This window comes from Carcharodon carcharias, chromosome 16 (assembly GCF_017639515.1).
Source record: "Carcharodon carcharias isolate sCarCar2 chromosome 16, sCarCar2.pri, whole genome shotgun sequence".
NCBI classification, from domain to species: Eukaryota; Metazoa; Chordata; class Chondrichthyes; order Lamniformes; family Lamnidae; genus Carcharodon; species Carcharodon carcharias.
The window spans coordinates 33827814-33853463 of NC_054482.1; the positions used below are offsets into that span (position 1 = coordinate 33827814).

The 25650-nt window shown below is 43.8% G+C and overlaps 1 protein-coding gene across 2 annotated transcripts in view; it reads right to left on the reverse strand.

The window, feature by feature from the left end:
- Window positions 1–2276: 2276 nt before the first annotated feature.
- zbtb37 (zinc finger and BTB domain containing 37) overlaps window positions 2277–25650 on the reverse strand; it is a 54349-nt gene continuing 30975 nt past the window's right edge. For both annotated transcript variants that reach the window (XM_041208634.1, XM_041208633.1), the window contains exons 4-5: window positions 19350–19452; window positions 2277–6386 (exon numbers count right to left, since the gene is read on the reverse strand). In XM_041208634.1, the coding sequence (XP_041064568.1) occupies window positions 5904–6386; window positions 19350–19452 (586 nt within the window). In that variant the 3' untranslated portion in view covers window positions 2277–5903. The remainder of the gene's footprint in view (window positions 6387–19349; window positions 19453–25650) is intronic.

Genomic DNA, 25650 nt, shown 5'->3' on the forward strand with positions numbered 1-25650 from the left:
CTCGCTATCACATGGCACCAGGAGTAACCTTTAAGGTCCTGCTTGCTGGTCACCTTCCTAGCTCCCCAAAATCTGTCTGCAGGACCTCATCCCTCTTTCTACAACGATGTTGGTACTGATTGGGACCTCAACCTATGGCTATTCTCCGTCCCCCTCCTCAGAGTGCACAATTACATCCTTGACCTTGGCACCAGAGAGACAACATACCATTCCAGAATCAAATCTGCGGCTGCAGAAATGCTCGTCAGTTCTATAGCTATAAAAGTCTATCACTATTGATTTCCCAATCTTCCTCCTGTCTGCTGTACAGCTGAGCCAGCTGTGGACTTGGCTATGGCTGCACTCTCCAGAGGAACCATCACTCTCACCAGTATTCGGAACTGAATACTGGGTGAAAAATGCAATACATTCAGAGGACTCCTACTGTATCTGTTTTGTCCTGCCCAACTTCCTTTTCCTCTCTGCCTGCATACTTGTAAGCTGCAGGGTGACCACATCTATAAATATGCTATCCACGAAACTCAGCCTTCTAGATGTATCCCAGTAATGCCAGCTGCAGCTCAAGCTCCTCCAGCTAAGGAGAAGCTTGGTCAGTATCCTGAGAAGTATCTTAATGTCCACATGGAGCAGGATGTGCATTCCACAGGAGTGAGGTGCAGTGCCTTTATTTTATTCCTTTTTTTATTTGTCCATGGAATGTGGGCATCGCTGACTAGGCCATCCCCAATTGCCCTTGTTCAGAGGACATTTAAGAGTCAACCACATTGCTGTGGGTCTGAAGTCACATGTAGGCCAGACCAGGTAAGGACAGCAGATTTCCTTCCCTAAAGGACAATTAGTGAACCAGATGGGTTTTTACAACGATCAGCAATGGTTTCACGGTCCTCATCAGACTTTCAATTCCAGATTTTTATTGAATTCAAATTTCACCATTTGCTGTGGTGGGATTCGAACCCAGGTCTCCAAAGCATTGCCCTACTCCCTGGAATACCAATCCAGTGACAATACCACTATGCCACCTTTATTGGATTACTAACAAAACTTAGCAAAAATAAAATTTAAGACTTTAAAAAAACTTAAGATTTAACAAAAACCATCACTTTTGGAAATTAATTATTTTAGTTCCTTAATTTAGATCCTTACCTCAGTACTTAACCGCAATCACAAATTTAGTTCCCCTGGGGTCTGCTGCTCCTTCCTCACTCTACTGATTCTGACTTTACTCTGGTCTTACCCTTTCAATATCTGTCTGTGCTAAGTTATTTTGCCCTGTTCTTGCATCGTCCGGTGACGCCTGCTCTGCCACTAGGCTTTGTTATCCCCATCTGCTTTAGCTCTGCTCCTCTTGGCTAAGCTTATCCTGAATTTACTTATGTCCAGCTCATCCTCTGACGCTTGACTTTCCTGACAGCACTGCTCATGTAGAAGAGAAACACCTGCATAGGCCGAACAATCTGTTCCCGTGTAATTTTATGATAGTTGTTCTGCTTTTGTGGTCTTGTGGAAGAATGTATTGGAGTAAGAAACAGTGCTCAATGGGACAGTGCTGAGGGAGCTCTAACTGGCAGAAGAAAGATCTTGCTATTCAATGTTCCAACAAGGCAGTCCAATAAATGAGACACCTCAAAACACACAAAATTCTCTCGAAAGCTGTTTATTTCCCCATGGTTCTGCCTTGGTCCATGGGGGATAGTGGGTGGCTCACATGCTTGAGAGTTTTCAGCTGATGTCCTTCAGTATTAGGTTACTGAATCGTCACAACTCAACCTGATCCTGTTTGCACATGACTTATGTTTCAACGTTCTCTATCATCATCACACTAGCAATGGGAAATCTCATTAAGTAGAATTAATTTTTAACGTGTAATGTGGGTCAATCCTCATAGGTTAGAGGGAAGGACAGAGAACAGGAAAAAAAGGTAAAGGGGAGATGTATATATGTTAGAGTAATTGTTAAGTACATACATACATAAAGCCAGTCCAACCTTCCTTGCTCCCCTGTCTCTCTCTCGGTGTACATCCTCCCTCCCTCTCCTGCACCCGCACCTCAACCACAACTTCCTCCCCACCCTTTCCCCCCAACCTCAACCACGCCCTCCCTGACCATCTCCCCCATCCTCAATCACATTGTCCTCCGCCCCACGAACTCCATGTCTAACCTCCCCATTATGATCCAATGTTCAGTTGACAATTTACAGATGATCAATAAAATGCCAAGGGTATTCAATAAACACTTTTCATCAGGCTTTACAAAAGAGACAGATAACTGGAGAGGAGTTGAACTCAGAGTTGATTTTATGATGGATAAGAGTGAAATTTTTTAGATAAATTAAAGCTCAAGTGCTGGACCTAATTCTCAAATCCTGAGGAGACTGCAGAGGCCTGTGAATAACTTTTAAAGGAGTGGGTGCTAATCTGGCTAATTACAGGCCAATTAACATCTGCCGTAGAAAAATCTTAGACTCTTCAAATAGCTATGAAATTGCTACCTATCTGGTTAAAGATAAAGCAGTTGGAAGCAGTCAGAACAGATTTCAGAAGGGACGATCATGTTTGCCAAACCTCAATTTTTTTTGAGGCGCTAACAGCAATGGCAGATAAGGAGATACACACATTTCAGGGAAGTCTCTGAAAGGTATCACATAGAAGGTATCACATGGAAGTGGGTTGTGCCCAGGGTAATGGTGTCTGATACGGTTCTGTTCTGGGGCCACTTGTGTTTATTGTGTCTGTCAATGATTTGGATACCAACCTAGAGGGAGTAGTTTTGAAATGTGCAGATCATACCAAAATAGGAGGAATAGTTAATTCTTTAGAAGACCAAAGGAAGCTGAAGGCAAAGATTGTGGGAATGGGCTAAGAAGTGGCAGATGTAAGTCACTGAAGTAGAAGGTGATGCATTTGCTATAATTAACAGCAGTTATTATCCTCCAAGTGGCAGTGGGCTTAGTGCTATAGAGAGCAGAGGGATTTGAGGGAACAGGTTCACAGAACAAGAACAGCACCTCAGCAGATAAAGTTGTAAAAAACAGGTTAACGGAATTTTAGGTTTTATCTCAAGATGTAAAGATTATAAAACCCAAAAGGTCAAGCATTAAGACTTCAGTTTGAGTAATGTGTGCAGTATTGGGCTGTACATTATAAGAAGGATATTGAGGCTTTAGATGCAGATTCACTAGGGTGTTTGCCTAATGTGAGGAAATAAAAATTTGTAAAATTGAATCTTTTTTTGTTAAAACCATTTGATTATGGAGTGATAAGTATTTAAAAATTATGAAAGGAGGGGACATGGTAGACAGAATCAGACTGTTTAAAGTAGTTGAGCAAGGAGCCACAAATAAAAGATTAAATGTAAGGAATTTAGATAGAGGGCAGGATAAAATTGTTCACTCACTCAGTTATGAGATTGTGGAATTCATTGCCAGGGTTAGTTATTGAGACAGAAATGATGTCGATATTCAAGATCAGATTGAAGAGGCGGAGGTAGGGTAAATGTAATTAGAAGTATCTGCTAACGAACTAATTGGGCAGAATGCCTGTTTTTTATGTTGTAACTTTTTTGTCTAACTTCCCTCTCTTCACCGTCTTCAAACACTGTGTCCAATCTTCCTCTTCCCCACATATATTACTTTGGCTATTATTCCCCTTGTGTGTGGAATGTATGACTCCGTAAACTAACTCTGACCTATTTGTTCCGAGGACCTTAAGATAAAATTCCTTCCCACCATGATGCCGTTCAATCACTGCTGGATTCATCCATCTCACTCCTCCTCCAAACCTGGTGTCCTGCACCTGGGTTTCTCTTTGTGCTTCGCCTGACCGGGTTCAACATACCCTAAATACACTGTAAAGTCTCCAGTCCGGAATACTTGGGATCAAGTCATTTCAAGATTTCGGTATTTTCTGGATTATAGAATGATGTTAGAATAGCAAACCATAAGTGTGTGAACAGGAAAATACCATAGAAGTAAATATTTACCACAAACATAAAACAGTGATAAAATATAAAGCAGTAATACATTTTGTTTTACTTTTCAAAATACTGTATCTTGCATGTTTCTGTTCCAAAAGTACAAAACTAAACTGATGCCGATGACATCAAGGGAATGCTTGGGTCTGCTCAAATAATTTCCAGATAACTGGTATTTCTGAAGAACAAATTTCTAGACTGGAGAGGTTACAGTGTATAAAAAGCCAAGTTACTGATTTAATTATCTAAACCATGGGACTGATAGCAGCTGTAACCTACACAGCTTTAAGTCTTTTTGTGATGTGAAGCACTTATCTCCCCCTCTCACCAAATAGACAATGGTTGTCAGTAGCCATAGGAACAAGAGGAGGCCATTCAGCCCCTTGATCCTATTCTGCTATTGAATTAGATCATGACTGATTTGTATCTTAACACCATCTAATCCTTAATACCCTTACCTAACAAAATTCCATCAACCCTGGTTTTGAAAATTTTCAACTGACTTGCAGGCTTAATAGCTTTTTTGGTGAATTCCAGATTTCCACCCTTTGTGTGAAGAAATGCTTCCTGAAATCACACCTGAACAGCCTAGCTCTAATTTTAAACCCTTTTTCAGGGTTCTCCACCCGAAGAAATGGTTTCTCTCTATCTATCTTGCCAACACCTTTAACTATCATCTGTGTGTTTCACACCACCACTAGGTTTGTGTTATGCATTAAGCTTGAAGCATTTCTGAGACAGTAAGCATCAGGTGAGAGTGAAACACAAGTTTGAGAGAGAGAAGAAGAGAGAAGCTGTCCTACTTATCAGTGCACCAGTGGAAAGCACATTGTCAGAGAGTTGTGGTCTGTGCCCCACAGGTCACTAAATTGCTTCAGGCTCAATCCGCCACTCCCCATTTCCCCCGAAATAACCCATTCTTCAGAAGCGTTTTTGCACTAAAATCAGAGTCAGTGACTTCATTAGTTTATTCCAGGAATGCTATAAATTATGGAATATTCTGTGTTCTGTACATTTCCCCAATCCATTTATGATAAAAATAGCTTCACAAACCCACGCAGAACTGCTTCATTGGACGGTTTATAGGAGGTATATTAGGAAAACTGCCCTTCAGTCCTCATTAAAGGGATATCCTAGGTTGTAAGACACACTCACACTACTCAGAAACAATACACACACAAATCCACTCGACTATAAATCTACTGTCAAACCTGGTCACGCACATTCATTTGGAGTATCCCTATTTCTTTTACATACTATCTATTGTTAAAAACACTTTTTGTCAGTCGTTTACAGAAATGTACAGAACCACAGGGTTTTCCATTCACAGCGCAGGTACTCCACCACTGAGGAATCTGCTTAAGAAATTCTACTCTAGACCCCTTTCTTCTCCCCATCATTTCCTACTCCTTCAAATGCTCACACCTCCCAGGGAGGAGATGGGCAGGTTTCCTTTCTGTTCCTTTTCACTGCTGACAGTACAAACAAATCCCTTCAACAGCTTTGGGGAAGTGACCCTGAATCTTGCAGACCAGGTTTCCTGCACTGTTCCAGAGCAGATTAAGAAATGAGCCCAGGGACAGGCGCACAGCAATGTGCCTGGGGGGACCCCTGGAAAATGCTTTCTGTGGGCTCTTATTGTTCAACATTAGCTCTCTGGTCTTCATACACCCTAGGATCCACCCTTTGCCTGCAGCAAGGATCCAATCACTTCCTGCAGTGTTAGCTTTCTAAGGCAGGGAAAAGTTATGAGGTTAAAAGAGCAACAGTTGCACGTGACTTGGAGAAATGCAACAACTGGGAGGCTCAATCTTCCATTCCTGCAAAAAAAAAACCCTTTATATAAACAGTTCTAAATCCAAATAAAACAGTCCACACTAAAATAAAAGCAGTCCCTGGGGTCCCACAGACAGATATCTGTCTCCGGTGCACATTCAGTCTGGCCCAGTAGTCGAGACGGAAGCGTGAATCAGTTCACCTATGGCTTTCGCCTCATCCTGAGGTGGTGACTCTTCCCCATTCTGTCCCTTGGAGGTGGTCTCCGGTGAAATACTGTGCAGGCCCTCCAACAGTGTGCAGCCTGGGTGGTTCTTTTTGAAGTGCTGGTTTAAAATGGCCTGGAACGGAAAGCTCTTGCCACACACGTGGCAGTGGAAGGGCTTGTTCCCGGTGTGCTTGCGGATGTGATACTCCAACTGGTCCTTGCGGGTGTACTTTTTCCCGCAGATCCGGCACACAAAGGGTGTTATGCCCATGTGCAGCCGCATGTGGCGGTCCAGGCTTCCCTTCTGGTTAAAAGACTTGCCACAGTACAGGCACGTCAGCCGGGGGTTGTAGCGGTACCAGCGCTCAGCCACCTCTTGGTCCCGCAAGTATTCTTCATAGCCACTGACGCCAAATAGGGGAGCCTCGTCAGTCTGAAATGGAACATAATGTCAGATTAGAAGCTGTGTAAGGAAAGAGTTAATTAGACTATCCTGAATCTACCAGTGTTAGAATTCTATTGAGCTCTCTCTATGCTATTAACCTTCAGCTTTTTTTTTAAAGAAAGACAGGTTCATACTTCTCTAACACATTTCACAACCTCTAGTCGTTCCAAAGCGCTCTGCAGCCAATGCAGTCCCTCAGGGCACTCTCACTCCTTTGTTAATGTAAAAAGCAACAGTGCTCAATCAATGCAACCTGATGGCATTGTTTCTCTTAATGCAGTACATTGTAATCCCTATGGCCTGATTGGTGTGGGCAATGATGTGTTTATTGTTCTTGTTACCATGTACCTGCTCAGCCAGCCCTATTTTTTTTGCTCCTTTTGGAGAAATTGGTTTGTATGTACAGTATTTAGTTCTGGTTCATTACTGCAGTGCACCCCACTGATCGCCTACCCGGCTCTGGTCTCCCATGGCGACCATTTCCAGACTGGCCAAAGACTGTGGTGTGCAGCACCCACGACATCAGTGGGGTTACCAAGACTAACCACTTGCAGCTGTGGTGTAATCCAAACAATGGCTCAAATTGTCGAGGAGTGTCTGCTGATTAAATTTGAAGGCGGGCTTAAAGAAATCCATCCAGCCACTGAAAAGGCTCTGAAATTATGCACACGCTAAATAAATAACTACAGTGTACACATGGCATTCCAGGGTTTTTTGGGAAATAGGAAACTCCAGGTGGAGAAACTATTGCCCATGAAGAGAGAAGGCATAAGACAAACTCCTCCCACAAAACCTACCACCAGAGATTCCAACTTCAGAACTTACTGAAAGGAAATTCAAGACTTTTGGGCTTTAAGCATTTGTTGTACCTTAGTTTCTGTATATGATTTTATAAATAAATCCTAACAAGTAATTTAGCCTGCAGGCATTGGCCTAATGGTGGTTATCCTCCACTTTCAAAGGTTATGAGAAGATGGTAGGCATCTCATATTCTGTAATAAGTTATTTAACCTGATCAAAAGTTGTTAAACACGGTGTACTAAAAAGTACAGGCTCGTGAATAAATATTGAGTTTCCAGAAACTATAGTCTAGCAATGAATACAAGAAGAAACGTTGTGTAGGAAAGCATGAACTGTAATGTGCTATTAATGATGCGTAAACACGGATAGTTTGGTTCAGGTGAAGATGCAAATATTTTGCTGGATGCCAGTAAGAAAGATGCAATCACATGTCTGTTTTGGGGAGGAATGGAGGAAAGGGGATGGCCAGACAGCAAGACAGAAGTGGGCCTGTCCGCTCCGGAATGAAGATAATCTTCCATTTCCTTTCAGGTCAGTTCAGTACCTATGGAAGAAGCTGGCAGAATCACTGGTCAAATATGTTCTTTGACAAAGAGGCAGCATAAATAAGGGACAAAATAAACTTTTAAATAATTACAGAATGTGTTGACATTTTAAATGAACTTCCCCATCTGCTGTTAGAGGAGAGAGTAAATGTATATGTTCCTGCTTATAATTTACTACTCAAATTACTGGAGTTCACTTGAATATCAGATATCACAGATTTGTTCAGTAAATAGTAACATTCTGATGAAAAGCCATCGACCTGAAACATTAACTCTGTTTTTCTCTCCAGGTGCTGCCTGGCCTGCTGAGCATTTCCAGCATGTTCTGTTTTTAATTTCAGATTTCCAGCATCTGCAGTACTTTAGTTTTCACACAGTAATTAAGCATACGCTTAAAAGTACTTACAACCAAATCTTGCAAGCTTAATCAGAGGATTCAAACGCATTACAGTTTTGAGCTTGGTATGTATTACAAATTGATCAGACCCAAATCACACCCCAAGCATCTGTTCCAAAATCAACTTTTTATACCTTTTTATTAACACATTCTGTGTGACAATCCACACATTTTTTGCTTTATCTAATACAACTCCATATAAGTGGAAAATCATGAGCCTGTCCCTTATCAAAAGCTTTCAATTCAGCTTCCACTCAGCTCCTGTCCTCATTACAGGCTTGGTCCAACATGGACAAAAGCTGAACTCCCGAGGTCAGGCGAAAGTGACTACCCTTGACATCAAGGCAGCATTTGACCGAGTGTGGCATCAAGGTGCCCTAACAAAACTGGAGTCAATGGGAATTGGTGAAAAACTCTCTGCTTGTTGGAGTTACACCTAGCACAAAGGAAGATGGTTGTGGTTGCTGGTGGTCAGTCATCTCAAAACTCCATGACATCACTGCAGGAGCTCCTCAGTGGAGTGATCCAGGCCCAACCATCTTCCGCTACTTCATCAATACTTCTTCCACCATAAGGTCAAAAGTGGAGATGTTTGCTGATAATTACAGCGACAGTGAAGGAACATGATGTAGTTCCAAGTCAGGATGTTGAGTGGCTTGGAGGGGAATTTGCAAGTGGTGGTGTTCCCATGCATCTGCTGCCCTTGTCCTTCTAGGTGGTGCGTGTTTGGAAGGTACTGTCGAAAGAGCCTAGGTGAGTTCCTGCAGTGCCTCTTTTAAATGGTATGCATTGCTACCATTGTGCATTGGTGGTGGAGGGAGTGACTGTTCATCACTGTTTGCAACTCCTCAGATATTGATGCAGTCTGTGCTATATGCAGCAAGACCTGGACAACATTTAGATTTGGACTGATATATGGCAAAAAAAAGATTCAGGCCACACAAGTGCCTTGATCATCTCCAACAAAAAAGAATCTAACCATCCCCCCTTGACGTTCAATACTACCATAGCGGAATCCCCTACTATCAACATCCTGGGCGGGGGTGTTTACCATTCACCAGAAACTGAACCGGACCAGCCATAGATGAGCAGGTCAGAGGCTGGGAATTCACCAGCAAGTAACTGACCTCTTGACTCTGTCCACCCGTCCACCATCTAAAAGACACAAATCAGGAGTGTGATGGAATACTCTCCACTTGCCTGGATGAGTGCAGCTCCAGCAAGAAGCTTGACACCATCCAGGACAAAGCAGCCTGCTAGATCGGCACCCCATTCACCATCTTAAACAGTCACTCCCTCCACCACCAATGCACAATGGTAGCAATGTGTACCATTTAAAAGAGGCACTGCAGGAACTCACCTAGGCTCTTTCGACAGTACCTTCCAAACATGCACCACCTAGAAGGACAAGGGCAGCAGATGCATGGGAACACCACCACTTGCAAATTCCCCTCCAAGCCACTCAACATCCTGACTTGGAACTACATCACGTTCCTTCACTGTCGCTAGATAAAAATCCTGGAACTCCCTCCCTAACAGCACTGTGGGTGTACCTACACCACATGGCCTGCAGCAGTCTCAAGGTGGGGGCTCACCACCACCTTCTCAAGGGCAAATAGGATGGGGAAGAAACAGTGGCCTGGCCAGTGATGCCCACATCCTGTGAAAGAATTTTTTTCCCCCATAGGTCTATGCAACTTCTCAGCTTCGTGAAATTACTCATTTCACTCTTATTGCGTTTCTACTAATTGAAGCAAAAGTCTATAGCATTTCATACTCTGCTTCTGTTAGGTTATTAAAGTTATCTGAAACACCAGCATCAAAATATATTTGAATTAGGTGTACTGCCGACTAACTAAACCATTGCATCAGTTTTTAATGAACAGATCACTTCTTCTAAACTGACTTATAGTTCCTTATACGTGACTTGAGCACATATTTTCCCAGTGCACTACTGAGGGAATGCTGCACTGATGCAGCCACTGTCTTTCAGTTGAGATGTTAAATTGAGGCCTGTCTACCCTTCCAGCCGTATGTAAAAGGTCCCACTGCAGTATTTGATATTTATCCCTCAACCAACTTCATTAAAACAGATTATCTGCCATTATCTCATTGCTCGGGTGGGAGTTTGCTACGTGCAATTTGGCTGCCATGTTTCTTACAAGAGACTGCAGTTCAATAAGCACTTAATTGGCAGTAGGACACTCAGGGACGTCTTGGGAGGTCATGAAAGAAAGGCATGCATCAATGCAAGAAAAGAGGCAAATGGGGAACAATTGGGCTCAGCAACATCTGCAAGCACGTACTCACTTCTGAGGTGAAATGTGCCAGATCCTAGATTGATAAAGGGGTTAGTGTGTTCACAGCTTAATGTCTGCCAGCAGCAGACAAATCATGATGTCAAGCAGTGCGCAAAGCTGATTTGCTGCCAACATTACCATTTTGGAGCTTCATGCTCCAACCTGCTCCCTATCTTCATGTTGAACAGCTGAATGTGCTGTTGAATGACATGAATGCCTCCCATCAGCACTACTTAAAAGGATTATGAACTATTTACAAGTTAGTTGATGGTTAATTTCTTCTGGTTGTTGCTCCTATTTGATGAGTTTTGGGTACTTTCTATAGTTGGTTAGAGTTTCATGAATACACAGGAAATGGTTTGTTGGGCGCCCTGTACAAATTAGTTGCCAGATATGGGTTCACTAGGCCTTTCTCTTGGCATCGAGCTTGATTTGGAGATTGAGAGAAGGGGCGGGGTGGGTGAGAAGGGTTCTCGGTGAGAGGTGATATCTGCTCAAGATCTTCAGGAAGCAATTCTCATACTTGAACTTCATCGAAACCAACATTTGAGATATCTGGGATTCAAGGACAACTGCTATAGCCATGACTCTACCCTCAGAGGAGGACAAGGACTGTATTGCCAAGGTGACTTGGGGTCTGAATGTATGTGTCTGGTTCCTTCTCTGCTGGAGATATTAGGAACACTTCGCTGTGGGTAGGGTACTGCTGCATACGGAGGTCAGTTATAGTCACTGAGACTCTTTATAGAGAGAGAGAGAGAGACTCTGCCAGAGAGAAGCTGGTGGAGCGAGCACGAAGACTTGCAAGGATTGTAGACTTCCCCATGGTTCAAGGTGCCAATGAGTGCACACATGTTTTTTTGTATGCACCTCATGTAAACTCTGCCATGTATGTGAACCAAAAGGAATTCCACTGGGTGGTTGGTGCTTGTGCTGCAATGGAAACTGAGACATCAACCATCAGATGCTACAGCACGAATGAGTTGAAGGAGTTGACCACTCTTTGCATGCGGTTCCAAGCTCTGTGTAAAACCCTGTGCCGAGTTGGTGCTGGATTTCTCTCAGCTCCATGATAGTGAATGCATTCACTCTGGCAGACTTCCCACTGCACCAAGCATTTGACAGTGTACACCCATCAGTCTTTTCTGTATCCTGGCATATTGAAGACCATTTTTCTAAGTCCTCTACAGTGTATGGCCTCATCCTTTTGACTGCAATGCACTTGTGCGCAGTATCTCACCATATACAGATGCAGCATTTAAGCTCTCTAACTTTCACACTGTATCAACATCTGAGCTGGTGACTGTAACTGAAATCCAGTGACGATGTGACTTCTTCATTGTCTTCCTGATGAAATTTCATCACATTTTTACTTCTCTTTAGCTCTGAAGAAGTCATACAGACTCGAAATGTTAACTCTGTCTTTCTCTCCACAAATGCTGTTAGACCTGCTGAGTTTTTCCAGCATTTTCTGTTTTTGTTGGAAATATTGCATTTGGTTCCCTCATCCAAGTAATTTACATATATTGTGAATAGCTGGGTCCAAGCATTGATCCCTGCGGTACCCCACTAGTCACCGCCTGGCTACCTGGAAAAAGACCCATTTATTCCCACTCTCTGTTTTCGGTCTGTCAACCAATTACTACCAACCAATATTACCCCCATACCCATGTGCTTTAATTTCGCCCACTAGCCTCTTATGTGGGAACTTATCAAAAGCCTTCTTGAGATCCAAATACACCACATCCACTGGTTCTCCCTTAACTATTCTACTAGTTACATCCTCAAAAAATAGATTAGATAAATTGATTTCCCTTTCATAATTGCATGCTGACTTTGTCTAAGCCTGTTAATGCTTTCCAAGTATTCTGTTACCATGTCTTTTATAATAGACTCTAGCATTTTCCCACTCCTGATGTTAGGCTAACTGGCCTGTAATTCTCTGTTTCTTCTCTCCCTCCTTTTTTTAAACAGTAGGGGTTAAGGTTGCAGCTCTTGGGTATTTAAAATGATAAAGGGACAAGAGGTGGATTGTGTTGAGGGGAGAGGAGAAAGGTGTGCATGCATGTTTACACCATTTGCAGTTTGTAAATCAGAAGGGATTAAGGGATGAAGGGAAAGTGGGATGTGGCAAGGAGGATTAGTTATATGGATATCCTCAATGATTTCAACCCCATTGGTGGCCATGTCCTCTTTGATGATCTTTTCCACAATGGTTAGCTCTGACTCCTCCATGCAGGCAAGATAATGCAGGCATATCTGTCCCCTTCAGTTAGCTTTTTCTGCCTCTGGTTATGTACCACGCTTTCCTGCAAGAAAGAGGAAATTGTGTCAATGAGTGTTGTGCAGTCTGCTTGGGAGGTGTGGCTGTCATGGTTGAATAGTTGCCAGTATGCAAACTGTGAAATGTGGGCATGAAACTTGCAACAATGTAAACTGGGTGAGGTGAGGTATATCAATGTTAGGTTTGAGTCCCGATTGATAGAGATTAGTTTTAGGTGAATAGAGTTGTGGTGAACCGAGCAGTGGTCGAAGCTTGTGGTGCAGTTGGAGAGATGTTGCATTTGAAGGTGCATTCACTAACCATGGCCACTCGTGTGAGATCATTCAACTTCCTACAGCACCACATCTAGAGCTTCAGGGCCAGACTGCTGCTACTGGTCTCCAGGACTAACTGTTTCTATTGTCTTCTCATCATGTGTCTGGATGGCCTCCTACCTCCCTGGGAACCCAGAACATCTCTGCTCTCCTTTCTACCTCGTCCCACCAAGATTGCCAATACAGTTTCTAAAAACCTGGTTGCTTGCTCTCTGGCACAATCAGCCATTCCACACTCTTTTCCAGGTCAGATTCAATTGGAAAATGAGATCCATTACCTACCCTAGCCACAATGCTCCTCACTTTTAAGAGGTGAAAGTTAGTTTTAAGAGCTGGTAGGTTGGCCCTGTGCTAATGCAGGCAACTCAAGAATAGTACTGGGAGCACTGGTTGCATGCAGAAATCATTACAATGTGCAAGCTGCACAACGTTGTGGCCAGCATAACTGGGGCGAGTTTAGCACACTTTTCGATCATAATGCTCGTTAATTAATTTAACCCCGGTTCTACTCTGACACCCTCCCCTCCCTCCAGAACTGCAAAAGGGTACCCCTTGCCACCCACCTCCACATTCAATGCCATTCCCGCCACTTTCTACAAGACACTGCCACCAAACACATCTTCCCCTCCCCTTTCAGCATTCCAAAGAGACCATTCCCTCCACGATCCCCTGGTCCACTTCTCAATCGACCCAACACCCCTTCCACTTCCCAAGCAAGTGTAGGAGATACAACACCTGCTCCTTATACCTCCCCACCTCCAACCATCTAAGGTGCTAAACATTCCTTTCAGGGGAAAGAGTGAACTCCTATGTATTTCTTTCAGTTTAGTATACTGTATTCACTACTCACAAAGAGGTCTCCTCCAAATTGAGGAGACCAAACAAAGATTGGGTGACTGCTTTGAGGAACAAGCTTGATCCCTGAGCCTGTCATTTTAACTCACAGCCCACACCCACTCTGGCCTTCCTGTCTTCGGCCTTTTACACTGCTCTAACGACAGTATCTCATCTATTGATTAGGCACTTTACAACCTTATGGACTCAACATTGATTTCCCAGATCAGAACGACAGCTCCCATTTTTTGGTTTGTTTTTGGATGGCATCTGTGGGCAATGCTTCTGCCTTTCTCATTTACACCGCCTCTAGACCCATCTTTAATCTCTTTACTTATCCCATTACCATCGCCTTTTGCCTTGCACCATCATCCCTTTTATCATTTAATCTCTCCTGTCTCCCACCCTGTCACAGACCTCCCCTTTTGCTCTTTCCTCCCTCCCACTGTTTCTGTACTTTAACTTTTTGCAGTTCTGATGAAATATCATGGACTCAAAATGTTAACTCTGTTTCTCCCTCCACAGATGCTGCCAGACCTGCTGAGTTTTTCCAGCACATTGTTTTTATTTATTCCTATACCATTCAGTTAAAACAGAATGAACTCTCGATGAGTCAAATCCCAGGGAAACCGCCTTCAAATTGAGGGTAAACAGAGCTTTGTGATAGCTGGGGAGACAACACTTTGCCACATGAATGCACCTCCATGTTAATCGTTATGCCTAAAAATGCTTCGCACACTGTTTTAGGTTCTGTTTTTCAGATTCAAAACCTGAGTAAAAACCCAGTAAGAGTTAAAAAAATCTTTATTCCACTTCACAGAATTTTAACGGCACAGAAGGAGGCCATTCGGCCCATTGTGTCTGCACTGGCTCTCCAAATGAGCATTATGACCTAGTGCCATTGCCCTGCCTTTTCTCTGTACCCCGGCACGTTGTTTTTATTTAAATAATCATCTAATGTCCTCTTGAATGCCTCGATTGAACCTGCCTCCGCCACACTTCCAGGCGGCGCATTCCAGACTCGAACCACTCATTGTGTGAAAAAGTTTTTTTTTACGAGTGGGAACAGCTTCTCCCTATCTACTCCGTCCAGTTCCCTCATGATTTTGAACATCTCTATCAACCTCCTCTTAGCCTTCTTCTCGCCAAGGAGAACAGTCCCAACCTCTCTAATCTTTCCTCAGCTGAAGTTTCCATCCCTGGAACCATTCTTGTAAACCTCTTCTGCACTCTCTCCAATGTGTTCACATCCTTCCAATAATGTGGCGCCCAGAACTGTACACAATACTCCAGCTGAGGTCTAACGAGTGTCTTATATAATTTCAACATAACCTCCTTGCCCTTGTACCCTATGCTCCCATTAATAAAGCTCAGAATACTATGTGCTTTATTAACTGCTCTCTCCACCTGTCCTGCTGCCTTCAATGACTGATGCACATATACACCCAGGCCTTTCTGCTCCTGCATCCCCTTCAAAATGTCACCCCTTATTTTATATTGCCTGTCCATGTTCTTCCCACCAAAATGCATCATCTCACTTTTCTCCACATTGAACTTCATCTGCCACCTATCTGTCCACTCCACCAACTTGTGTGTCCTTTTGAAGTTCTACACTGTCCTCCTCACAGTTCACAACAATCCCAAGCTTTGTATCATCCGCAAACTTTGAAACTGTACCCTGCACACCAAGATCTAGATCATTAATATATAACAAGAAAAGCAAGGGTCCCAATACCGACCACTGGGATATGAACTACTGTTCATACTTTACAATATAAAGGCCCTCATAAAAGGCCAGGATTTGGCCTTGAAGGAGGCCGGGATTTAGCACCACAAAAACTCTAGTTTTTTTTGATTAGCGTGTTGTTTTTTGGATGTGTGCAATAGAGTCCACCATGTTGTCAATGCAATTGAACCTGTTTTCCATGTTTTCATGCTGCAGTTTGAAAATCTTGAGAGCATCTCTACAGCTTTCATGGCATCAGCCAGGGAAACAGGTAAACAAGTGGGCAAGCAGTGGGGGGCGGGGGGGGGGGGGTGTTGTTGGTCTTCAGAATATTCAAGGTCATCAGCTTCCACGGCTGAAGAACTCACTGTATTTACGATGGCATCATTTGTCACTTCCATCATGCATTATGCTGCATCATCCGCCTCCGCGCAAGTTTCCACAGTTGTCTCTGTCAGGAATCTCCATAACAGTCTCCCGAGGTGAGCGAAGTATGCCTCGCCATTGGGTTGGTTGGCATCACACTGCTCTTTCTCATCTGTGATCTGTTTGAACCTAGCGCGGTTGAAGCAGTTTGAGATTGTGGGTTCCTTCACCATCTTCCACACCTTTGTCAGCATCAACATGGCCTCATTTACAGTGGGACTGTAGTCCGGCTTCTTACCGATGGCCTTGTTAAGCTGAGAAATCAGCTCCCATCAGTAATCACGACTGATTAGTTGGCACTTGGCTGTGATGTTGGGGAGGCAAGAACATCAGCTTGATGTTCTTCAGGCCAATGATGTCGGGGTGTGTGAGGCAGTTGCCTGTAATGTTGACAATCTTCCTTTTCTTTTACGTTTGGCATGTTTTATCCACTTTCCTGATCCGCGTCTCAAAATTGCTGGAGGTCTTTCAGGTGATTTTATTTGCATAAGTAGTGTTGTGACTTTCGCAAAGCACTGTGGCTTCTTGCACTTTCCTATCATGAGAAGCGGCAGATTTTTGGTGCCATCCACGTTGGTGCACACCATTGCAGTGATGTGTTCCTTGCCCAGCTTTCCACCATTAATGTTTAAGGAGGACACATGTAAAAAAAAAATGGTCTGGCAAATGACAGTAAAACAGCCCGGTTTCATCCGTGCTAAAAAGGTCTCTGTGCATACTTGTCCAAGACACGGACGAGATTGTTCTGGACCCAATCATCTGTTATCGTTGTCATAACCACCGCTTACCACGTGGAAGATGATGCTGTACCTTGTTTTGAATCAGTCCAGCCATCCATTGCAGACGAACTCCATGTATCCCAGCTCCTTTGCCAGGACGACTCCCCTTTCCTGGAGGATTGGATTGGAGATTAGCACGTTTTCTGATCAGGCTGCCTTGAGCCATGTTAGCACAGCTTCTTCAACATTGGGATAAGCAACTGTTCTCCTTTTTGTTGACCTATTCCAAGAAGTTCTCCTTGGCTTTCAGAATGGTGGACAAACTTGATGGCAGAATTTCCCACTCTTTCACGATGTCCACTTTCGGCCTCGCACTATGGTTTTTCACTTGCTCCGTCACCTTCATCTTCTCTCTGATTGACAGCACTTTTAACTTTCTCCCAGGTTTCACCGTACTCGCAGCATGCTTTGCAAGTCACTTCATGGAGAAACTTGAACACGCTCAAGTCCAACCACTCCACTCTGATTGGTCAGTGTGGTCACATGACACCTGATTTCAGCATTATTTCCTCTTGTCGGTGCCAAACAAAAGCTTGGACCAGGCCAACCAGGCTTTTCTCTGCTGCTCAATGTCATGAAAACTGGTCTAAACATTGCACAGATATGATATTGATAGCTGTAATATAAACGCAGTGATAATGAAGGTGGTAGACTCAAGCTGAATAGGATAATCTACTGCAGGATTGGAAATATACTCAAGAATCAGGCAGATGGATGTCAGATGAAAATCAAGAGGGAGAAACTCAAAGTGCTTCACATGAAACATGGAAAAATTTACAGCACAGAAGGAGGCCATTCATCCTATCACACAGAAAACAAAATCCAGGAAGAGACTATTATTTAAATAGAAAGAAAATAATTTCTATGGAAATTGAGAGAGATGTGGAGGGTTCTTCAAATGGCAAACTATTGCAGCAGTCCTTTGACAGCAGTGAAGAAAGCAAAACAGATGCTGTGATGTATTATAGACTTGATATCGAGTTGAAACACTAAGGCAATCATACCACGTTATAAATCATTGGTGTGTCAGCACTTACAATACTGTGTACATTCCTGGTCACCTTATGACGGGAGGGATCTTGCAGGTATTGAAAGGATACAGATAGCAACCAGAATAATGTAGGGGAAGGGGGAATTGGATGGCCAATAACGGTAATGTAAACTGGGCATTTTCTCACTGGAAAAGAGGAAGTCGAAAGGCGAGATGATTGCTAGATCACATCACTAGATAAATGGACTGGATATAGTTGACCATGACAAGTTCTCTCACCTTGTCCAAACATCAGAATCAAAGGGCACAGCTTGCACTTGAAGAGGGCTAACCTCAAATCAAATCTGTGGAGACATTGGAGGGATTTTCACACGGGTCTGAGGACAGGATTGGGTATGGGTGGGTGGGGGTTAAACATGAAAAGAGTCCATCAGGAAGCTGCCCCCAACCCGCTGACTTCCAGTGAGCAGCCAACCAGCTCCCAGGAGGTGGGATGGTTTGTTAAATATAGTGCAGCTGCAGGTTTCATTGTGGCAAGGTTGAGGTCTTCCTCCTGTTTCCACTTCCCCCCAGGTTATCCTACCATTAGACCATCTTAATACTCACCCAACCCTTTGGGGTCAGACTGCCCCACCTCCAGAGATTGGACCCGCTTCAGGATCAGACCCCTTCTTCACCATGGGGTGAGGTTTCAGACCCACATGGTCCTGTGGCCTCCTCCTGAGTGCCCCTTGCCTGATTCCAAGGCAAGCCCATCAATGAGGCTGACTTTCCAGTGGGCAATCAGCGTGCCGTGGATTTAAAACCCAGAGAGCCAGACTCCCGGGTGTCCTGCATGCTACTGGGATCCCTCTGTAAAAACTCACATTACTTCAGTGAACAAATGTTCAATCTATGGAACAGCCGTCCTTGGCGAACGTGGTTAGTGCTGATTCGTTCAGATATTTATGAGATTTCTTTCAGGAAAAATTCTGGACTCCAGTACTTGAATAACTTGGGACATGACACAGAATCATAGAAAGTTTATGGAACAGAAAGAGGCCAGTTGGCCCATGGTGTCTGCGCCGGCCAAAAAACGAGCCACCCAGCCTAATCCCACTTTGTAGCATCTGGTCCGTAGCCCTGCAGGTTACAGGAACAGGTGACTGTGAACCCATGGTTCTCGAGCTCTGCAAATAGCTGAGTTTGTTGTAGACTGATAGAGAGAGATGGATTATTGTGATTAGTCAACAACTCCATTATTGTAACATCTGCGGGTGTCTGGATGGCAGAAGGGAAATTAGCTGGACCCTTTTCTCATTGAACAGTTCCTAAAACATAGCACATGCTGGGTACAAAACATTGAGGCAATCAGCAACCAACACACTAGCAGCACAACATGGTACTGACACCAAAAAGGACCACATCTCCGTCAGATACCCATTGCCTACATCCCGGCCTCAGTGGGGTTGTCCTACAATTTGGGAAACCCAAGCAAAAGATGTAGAGTGGGATGGAGGCAGTTAATTACATTGAGACAGGCACAATTGTTTCACCATCACAGACGGAGAATACCTGCGAGTTGGGCTGTTTCCGCTCCTCATTTTTACCCGGTGACTCACTCCTCGCTCTGTGGCGCTCAGGCACTGTACAAACGACGCTGCCAGATGGGCTAAACCTGATGAGCAAACACAGCAATAATGGACAGTTTAGTCAGTGCCAATACTAGGGGGCACAGTACATGGACGGAACACTGAGTCCTAAGACTGATACTTGTGATTTACACTGATGAAAGCATATTGTTAAATATCCAGTGTTCTCACTGGAAAGGAAAAATCAGACAGCTGAGTTTGACTTCCCATGCATCTTTAAGGCTGCAAGTTGCAATTGCTGTGCTTTACTCACATCAGTTGTGTATTGATTGGTAGACCTTGTTTAATTGGAGAGAGATTCACTCCTCTTAACCCGAAGTTTATTCATTGGAGTTACAGATAACTCAAGATTGTAAGAAAGTTCCCAGGAGTATATGCTACTCTTTTCAATTTGCATGAATAACAAGGTGGCAGATATATTTAAAATTCGCAGGTCATGAACACATCACATCAGCCCCAGCGTACAGCAGAAAACAGAGTGGAACAGCACAAGAGGTGGCCATTCAGCCCATTCTGTGCATGCTGACTCTTTGAAAGAGCTCTCTTCCACAGCCCTGCAAATTTTTCCTTTCCAAGTATATATGCAATTCCCTTTTCAAATTTATTATTGCATCTGTTAGCACCACCCTTTGAGGCAATGCTTTCCAGATCATTTCAACTTGCTGCATAAAAATAATTTTCATCACCCTCTGGTTCTTTTACAAACCACCTTTATTTAAGAAGTTTTTGTTTGAGAACAGCACCCTCAGATTAAAAGTCGGATCCTCCACCAGCTGAACTGTCCAGCCTTCACAATGAACATGGCACACAGATATCAGTCTACACCCATTATTATTCAGGGTTCTATTTAATGTACATGGGAAGTCAAACCCAGCTGCTCCATGACATGGTACAAGCATGTAAAACAGCTCAACTCACTCTAAACAATGCCAAGGGCAGTACTGGTTAATTATTGCACCAATAACACTGATTTTTTTCTTTCCAGTGAGAACACTGGATATTTAACAATATGCTTTCACTGGTGTAAATCATAAGTATCAGTCTTTGGTCTCAGTGTCCTGTCCATGTTCTCTTTAATGGAGGCTGCAAAAACTAATACGTACTGAGCTGTAATGGATACCACATTCAACGACACACACCAGACTGCAACCGTCCCTTTAGTTAGGACCACTACTGCATTAGTGAGAGAGGCACACACGACATAGATTTCAGAAGGGTGCAGGGAACTTCCAGTTTTCCTGGGCTAGCCAATTTTCTAAGTTGCTTGCTCACACACTGCAACACAAATATTATTACAGTAATAGGGCAACTTAAGTAACATGGTTAGTTTGATTATTGTACATAATTAAAGTGAATCAAAAATGCGAATGTATTAACGAGTGGAGTGTTTTTACTAAAAGGTTCCCTTCTTCCCCCCTTTCCAAGCTGCTATCGCTGAGAAAAGTGCTGCTCTGATATTTGAGAAGACACAAACATTGATGTTGGTGGAACTGTATGATACCCAGGTGACCTAAGTATTGGATCAAAGTCACACATTATCATCATCTGTGATTTTTAGCATCAAACATAGCTGTACTCTACTATTCCAATGCTTTCCTGGCCGCTCTTCTAACTTCCACTTGCCATAAACTTGAGCTCATCCAAAATTTTGCTGCCCGTATCCTAACTCGCACCAAGTCATGTTCAGCCATCACCCATATTCACATTGACCTACACAGGCTCCTGATCCAGCAATACCTTGATTTTAAAATTCTCATCCTCGTTTCCAAATCTCTCCATGGCCTTGCCCCTCCCTATCACTGTCCTCCAGCCTGACAAGCCTCCAAGATCTGTGAGCTCCTCCAGTTCTGGCCACTTCTTGCGTGTTATAGATTTTCATCAGCTTTGCCTTCAGCTGCCTAGACCCTGAGGTCTGAAATTCCTTTTGTTTTTTTTTTGTTTTGGATTTCCAGCATCCGTAGTTTTTTTGTTTTTAACCCCTCTACCTTGCTTTCCTCTTTTAAGAGGCTCCTTCAGACCTACCTCTTTGAACAAGCTTTTGGTTATCTGATCTAACATCTCCTTATATGTGGTTAAGTTTTGTTTGATAACACTGCTGCGAAGTGCCTTGAGACGTTTTATAACGTTAAAGGGGCTATGTAGATTCAAGTGTTGTTATTGAAATTATGACATTATAGGGCAGTGCCTTGATAAAGATGTATATAGGATAGGCTGGGGGTTGGCTGTTGCCTGTTATGCAAACGGTATGAAAAGTAGGGCAAAAGGACACTATGAATGAAGATAGGGGCTAGTAAAAGGAAGAAGCTTTACGTGTTGTGCTAGGATGAGCCTAACATTTGATTAGGGATGAAACAATATAGTCATGGGGGACTTTAATCTTCCAGGAATCAGATGGGAGAAGACTTATTGCATGAACACAGTTGTGGAGCTGCTTTTTGACAAGCTGGTTCAGGAGTGCACCGTGAGGGGAGTTTTGAATAAACTCTGGTTTATTACATGACTTGGGAACAGTGGCCTGAATGGAGTTTGGCATCAGACCCACTGTGGGGAAGGAGAGTGCAACAAAGACACTTGGGCTTTTGGAAGGCAGACTCTGGTCTGATTATTTACAGGGACAAAGTTAGCAAGAGAAATTGTTGACTTTCACATGTAGGGAGACAAATTCAATACACAGCAGTGGTGCAGCAATGCCACAGGGATAAGAGGAAACCTATTTGTGAAACAAAGGAGCACATGGCAGGAACCAGGGCAACACAGAGGGCACTTCTCCACTATAGGTCACCCGATTGTAGGATTACAAGGACTGTTAGTGGTTAGACAATGAGGACTGCAGGGAATGTGAAAGGCTTTGAACAACTTCAAAGGAAGAACCATTTTTAAAAAGATCTATATAGCACTTTTCACAATCTCAGGATTCCCCTGAGCCCTTTCCAACTAATTAAACATTGAAGTATATAGTTACTGAAATGATGCAGGAACATCGGCAGGCAATCTATGCACAGCAAGATCCCACAAACAGCAATTAAATCAATGACCAGATAATCTGTTTTCAGTGATGATAAATATTGACCAGAACATGAGGGAGATCTTGCCTGCTCTTCTTCCAAATGGCACTGAGGGATCTTTTACATTCATGAAAAGACAGAGAAGCCTTGGTTTTAATGTCTGTTTCCTCCACAAACACCAGGAAGAAACAAGAGAGCGAAGGCAAGAGTAATGCCTTTGAAGATCACCAAAAGGAAGTCGCCGTATGGATGAGTCACGATCTGAATGGCAGAACTGGCTTAAGGGACCGAATGGCCTACTCCTGTTTTGATGAGCCATTCGACTCAGACTCGTATCAAAGGATTGGAAGAAAGGGAATATAGTGTCAAACTTTAAAAGACAAAAGGGTTGTCCCAGAAATTACAGGTCAGAGAGTCTGGAGTGTGTTCTGGGTAAGACTACTGTTCCTCCATAAAGCCAAGCTGGTTTGCCCTGATGACTCCATTTTCTTCCAGGCAATGCCTGCCTTCTTATTTGCCTCCAAGCTACCCTGCTGTTATTTCGGACAAGTCCAGTTCTAAAGATTCCTTAAAGATCCAAGCAGCACAACTTTGCTGTTGGTCCTGGAACTGGTGACCCTGAACGTTCAATATGTCTGCTCACTAATCCGTGCAACAGCACCTGTACAGACCATGTCACGTGCTAAAACCCAGTCTCTGTGGCCCATGCTTGCACAGATCTCATGCAAACACTTGGTAAACGATGCTCATTGCATTGCATTGAATATCATAGGCTTCCAAATAGTGCAGTATCTCTATCAGGCTCATTTATTTACAACCTGAAACTTTCTGTAAAGATCAATGGAATATGCTTACAGGCCATACAAGACTGGGGGGTGAAGTGGAGATACAACAGCAGCAGTTTGTATCTATATAGCACCATTTTAATGAGGAAAAACAGCCAAAGATGAGGAGCATTATTTAATAAAATCTGACACCGAGAAACACAAGATGTTAGGATAGCTTGGTCAAAGAATTGAGTTTTAAGGAGCAACTCAAAAATTGGAGGTGAGGGGGGATTCAGGGAGTGAAAGCCAGAGTCCTGACTGCTAAAGGCACAGCAGCCAATGATGGATTGCTTAAAATCAGGGTGCTCAAGTGGTCAGAACTGGAGGTGCTCAAATATCTGAGGGTCGGAGGAGGTTAGAGATATTGAGGGGCAAGGACATGGGAGAAATTTGAGCAGAAGGATGTCAATTTTAAAACCAAGACATTGTCAGACAATTGTAGGTTGGTGAGCACAGGTACCTTTTTTTATTCATTTATGGGATGTGGGCTTCACTGGCTGGACCAGCATTTATTGCCCATCCCTAATTGCCCTTGAGAAGGTGGTGGTTAGCTGCCTTCTTGAACCGCTGCAGTCCATGTGGTGTAAGTATACCCACAGTGCTGTTAGGGAGGAAATTCCAGGATTTTGATCCAGCGACAGTGAATGGTGATATATTTCCAAGTCAGAATGATGAGTGACTTGGAAGGGAACTTCTAGGTGGTGGTGTCTATCTGCTGTCTTGTCCTTCTAGATGGTAGTACTCGTGGGTTTGGAAGGTGCTGTCGAAGGAGCATTGGTGAGTTTCTGCAGTGCATCTTGTAGATGGTACACACTGCTGCTACTGTGCGTTGGTGGTGGAGGGAGTGAATGTTTGTGGATAAGATGCCAATCAAGTGGGCTGCTTTGTCCTGGACGGTGTCCAGCTTCTTCAGTGTTATTGGAGCTGCATCATTCAGACAAGTGGAGAGTATTCCATCACATTCCTGACTTGTGCCTTGTATACTATGGACAGGCTTTGGGGAGTCAGGTAGTGAGTTACTCGCCACAGGATTCCTAGCCTCTGACCTACTCTTGTAGCCACAGTATTTATACGGCTGGCCCAGTTCACTTTCTAGTTAATGGTCCCCCAGGATGTTGATAGTGGGGGATTCAGTGATGGTAATGCCATTAAATGTCAAGGAGCATTGGTTAGATTCTCTCTTGTTGGAGATGATCACTGCCTGGCACTTGTGTGGCACGTATGTTACTTGCCACTTGTCAGCCCAAGCCTGGATATTGTCCAGGTATTGCTGCATTTGTACTTGGACTGCTTTAGTATCTGAATCGCAAATGGTGCTGAACATTGTGCAATTATCAGCGAACATCTCCATTTCTGACCTTATGATGGAAGGAAGGTCACTGGTGAAGCAGCTGAAGATGGTTGTGCCTAGGACACTAGCCTGAGGAACTCCTGTAATGGTGCCCGGTAGCTAAGATGATTGACCTACAACAACCACAACCTTCTTCCGTTGTGCTAGGTATGACACCAACAGGGGGAGAGTTTTCCCGCCTGGTTCCCAATGACTCCAATTTCACAAGGACTCCTTGATGCCACACTCGGTCAAATGCGGCCTTGATGTCAAGGGTAGTCACTCTCACCTCACCTTGAGAGTTCAGCTCTTTTGTCCATGTTTGAACCAAGGCTGTAATGGGGTCAGGGGTTCAGTGGCCGTGGTGGAACCTAAACTGGCCATTAGTGAGCAGGTTATTGCTAAGCAAGTACCACTGGATTGCACTGTTAATGACCCCTTCCATCACTTTACTGATGATGGAGAGTAGACTGATGGGGCAGTAATTGGCCAGGTTAGATTTGTCCTGCTTTCTGTGCACAGGACATATCTGGGCAATTTTCCACATAGCTGGGTAGATGCCAGTATTGTAGATGTACTGGCTGGCTAGGGGTGCAGCAAGTTCTGGAACACAAGTCTTCAATACTATTACTGGAATATTGTCAGGGCCCATAGCCTTTGCAGTATCTAGTGCCTTCAGCCTTCTCTTGATATCACGCGGAATGAATTGAATTGGCTGAAGACTGGCATCTGTGATGCTGAGGTCTTCTGGAGGAGGCCGAGATGGATCATCCACTCGGCACTTCTGGCTGGAGATTGTAGTGAATGCTGCAGTCCTATCTTTTGCACTGACATGCTGGGCTCCCCAAACATTGAGGATGGGGATGTTAGTGGAGCATCCTCCTTCAGTGAGTTGTTTAGTTGTCCATCACCATTCATGACTGGATGTGGCAGGACTGCAGAGCTTAGATCTGATCCATTAGTTGTGGAATTGCTTAGCTCTGTCTATTACTCGCTGCTTATGTTGTTTGGCACGCAAATAGTCCTGTGTTGTAGCTTCACCAGGTTGACACCTCATTTTTA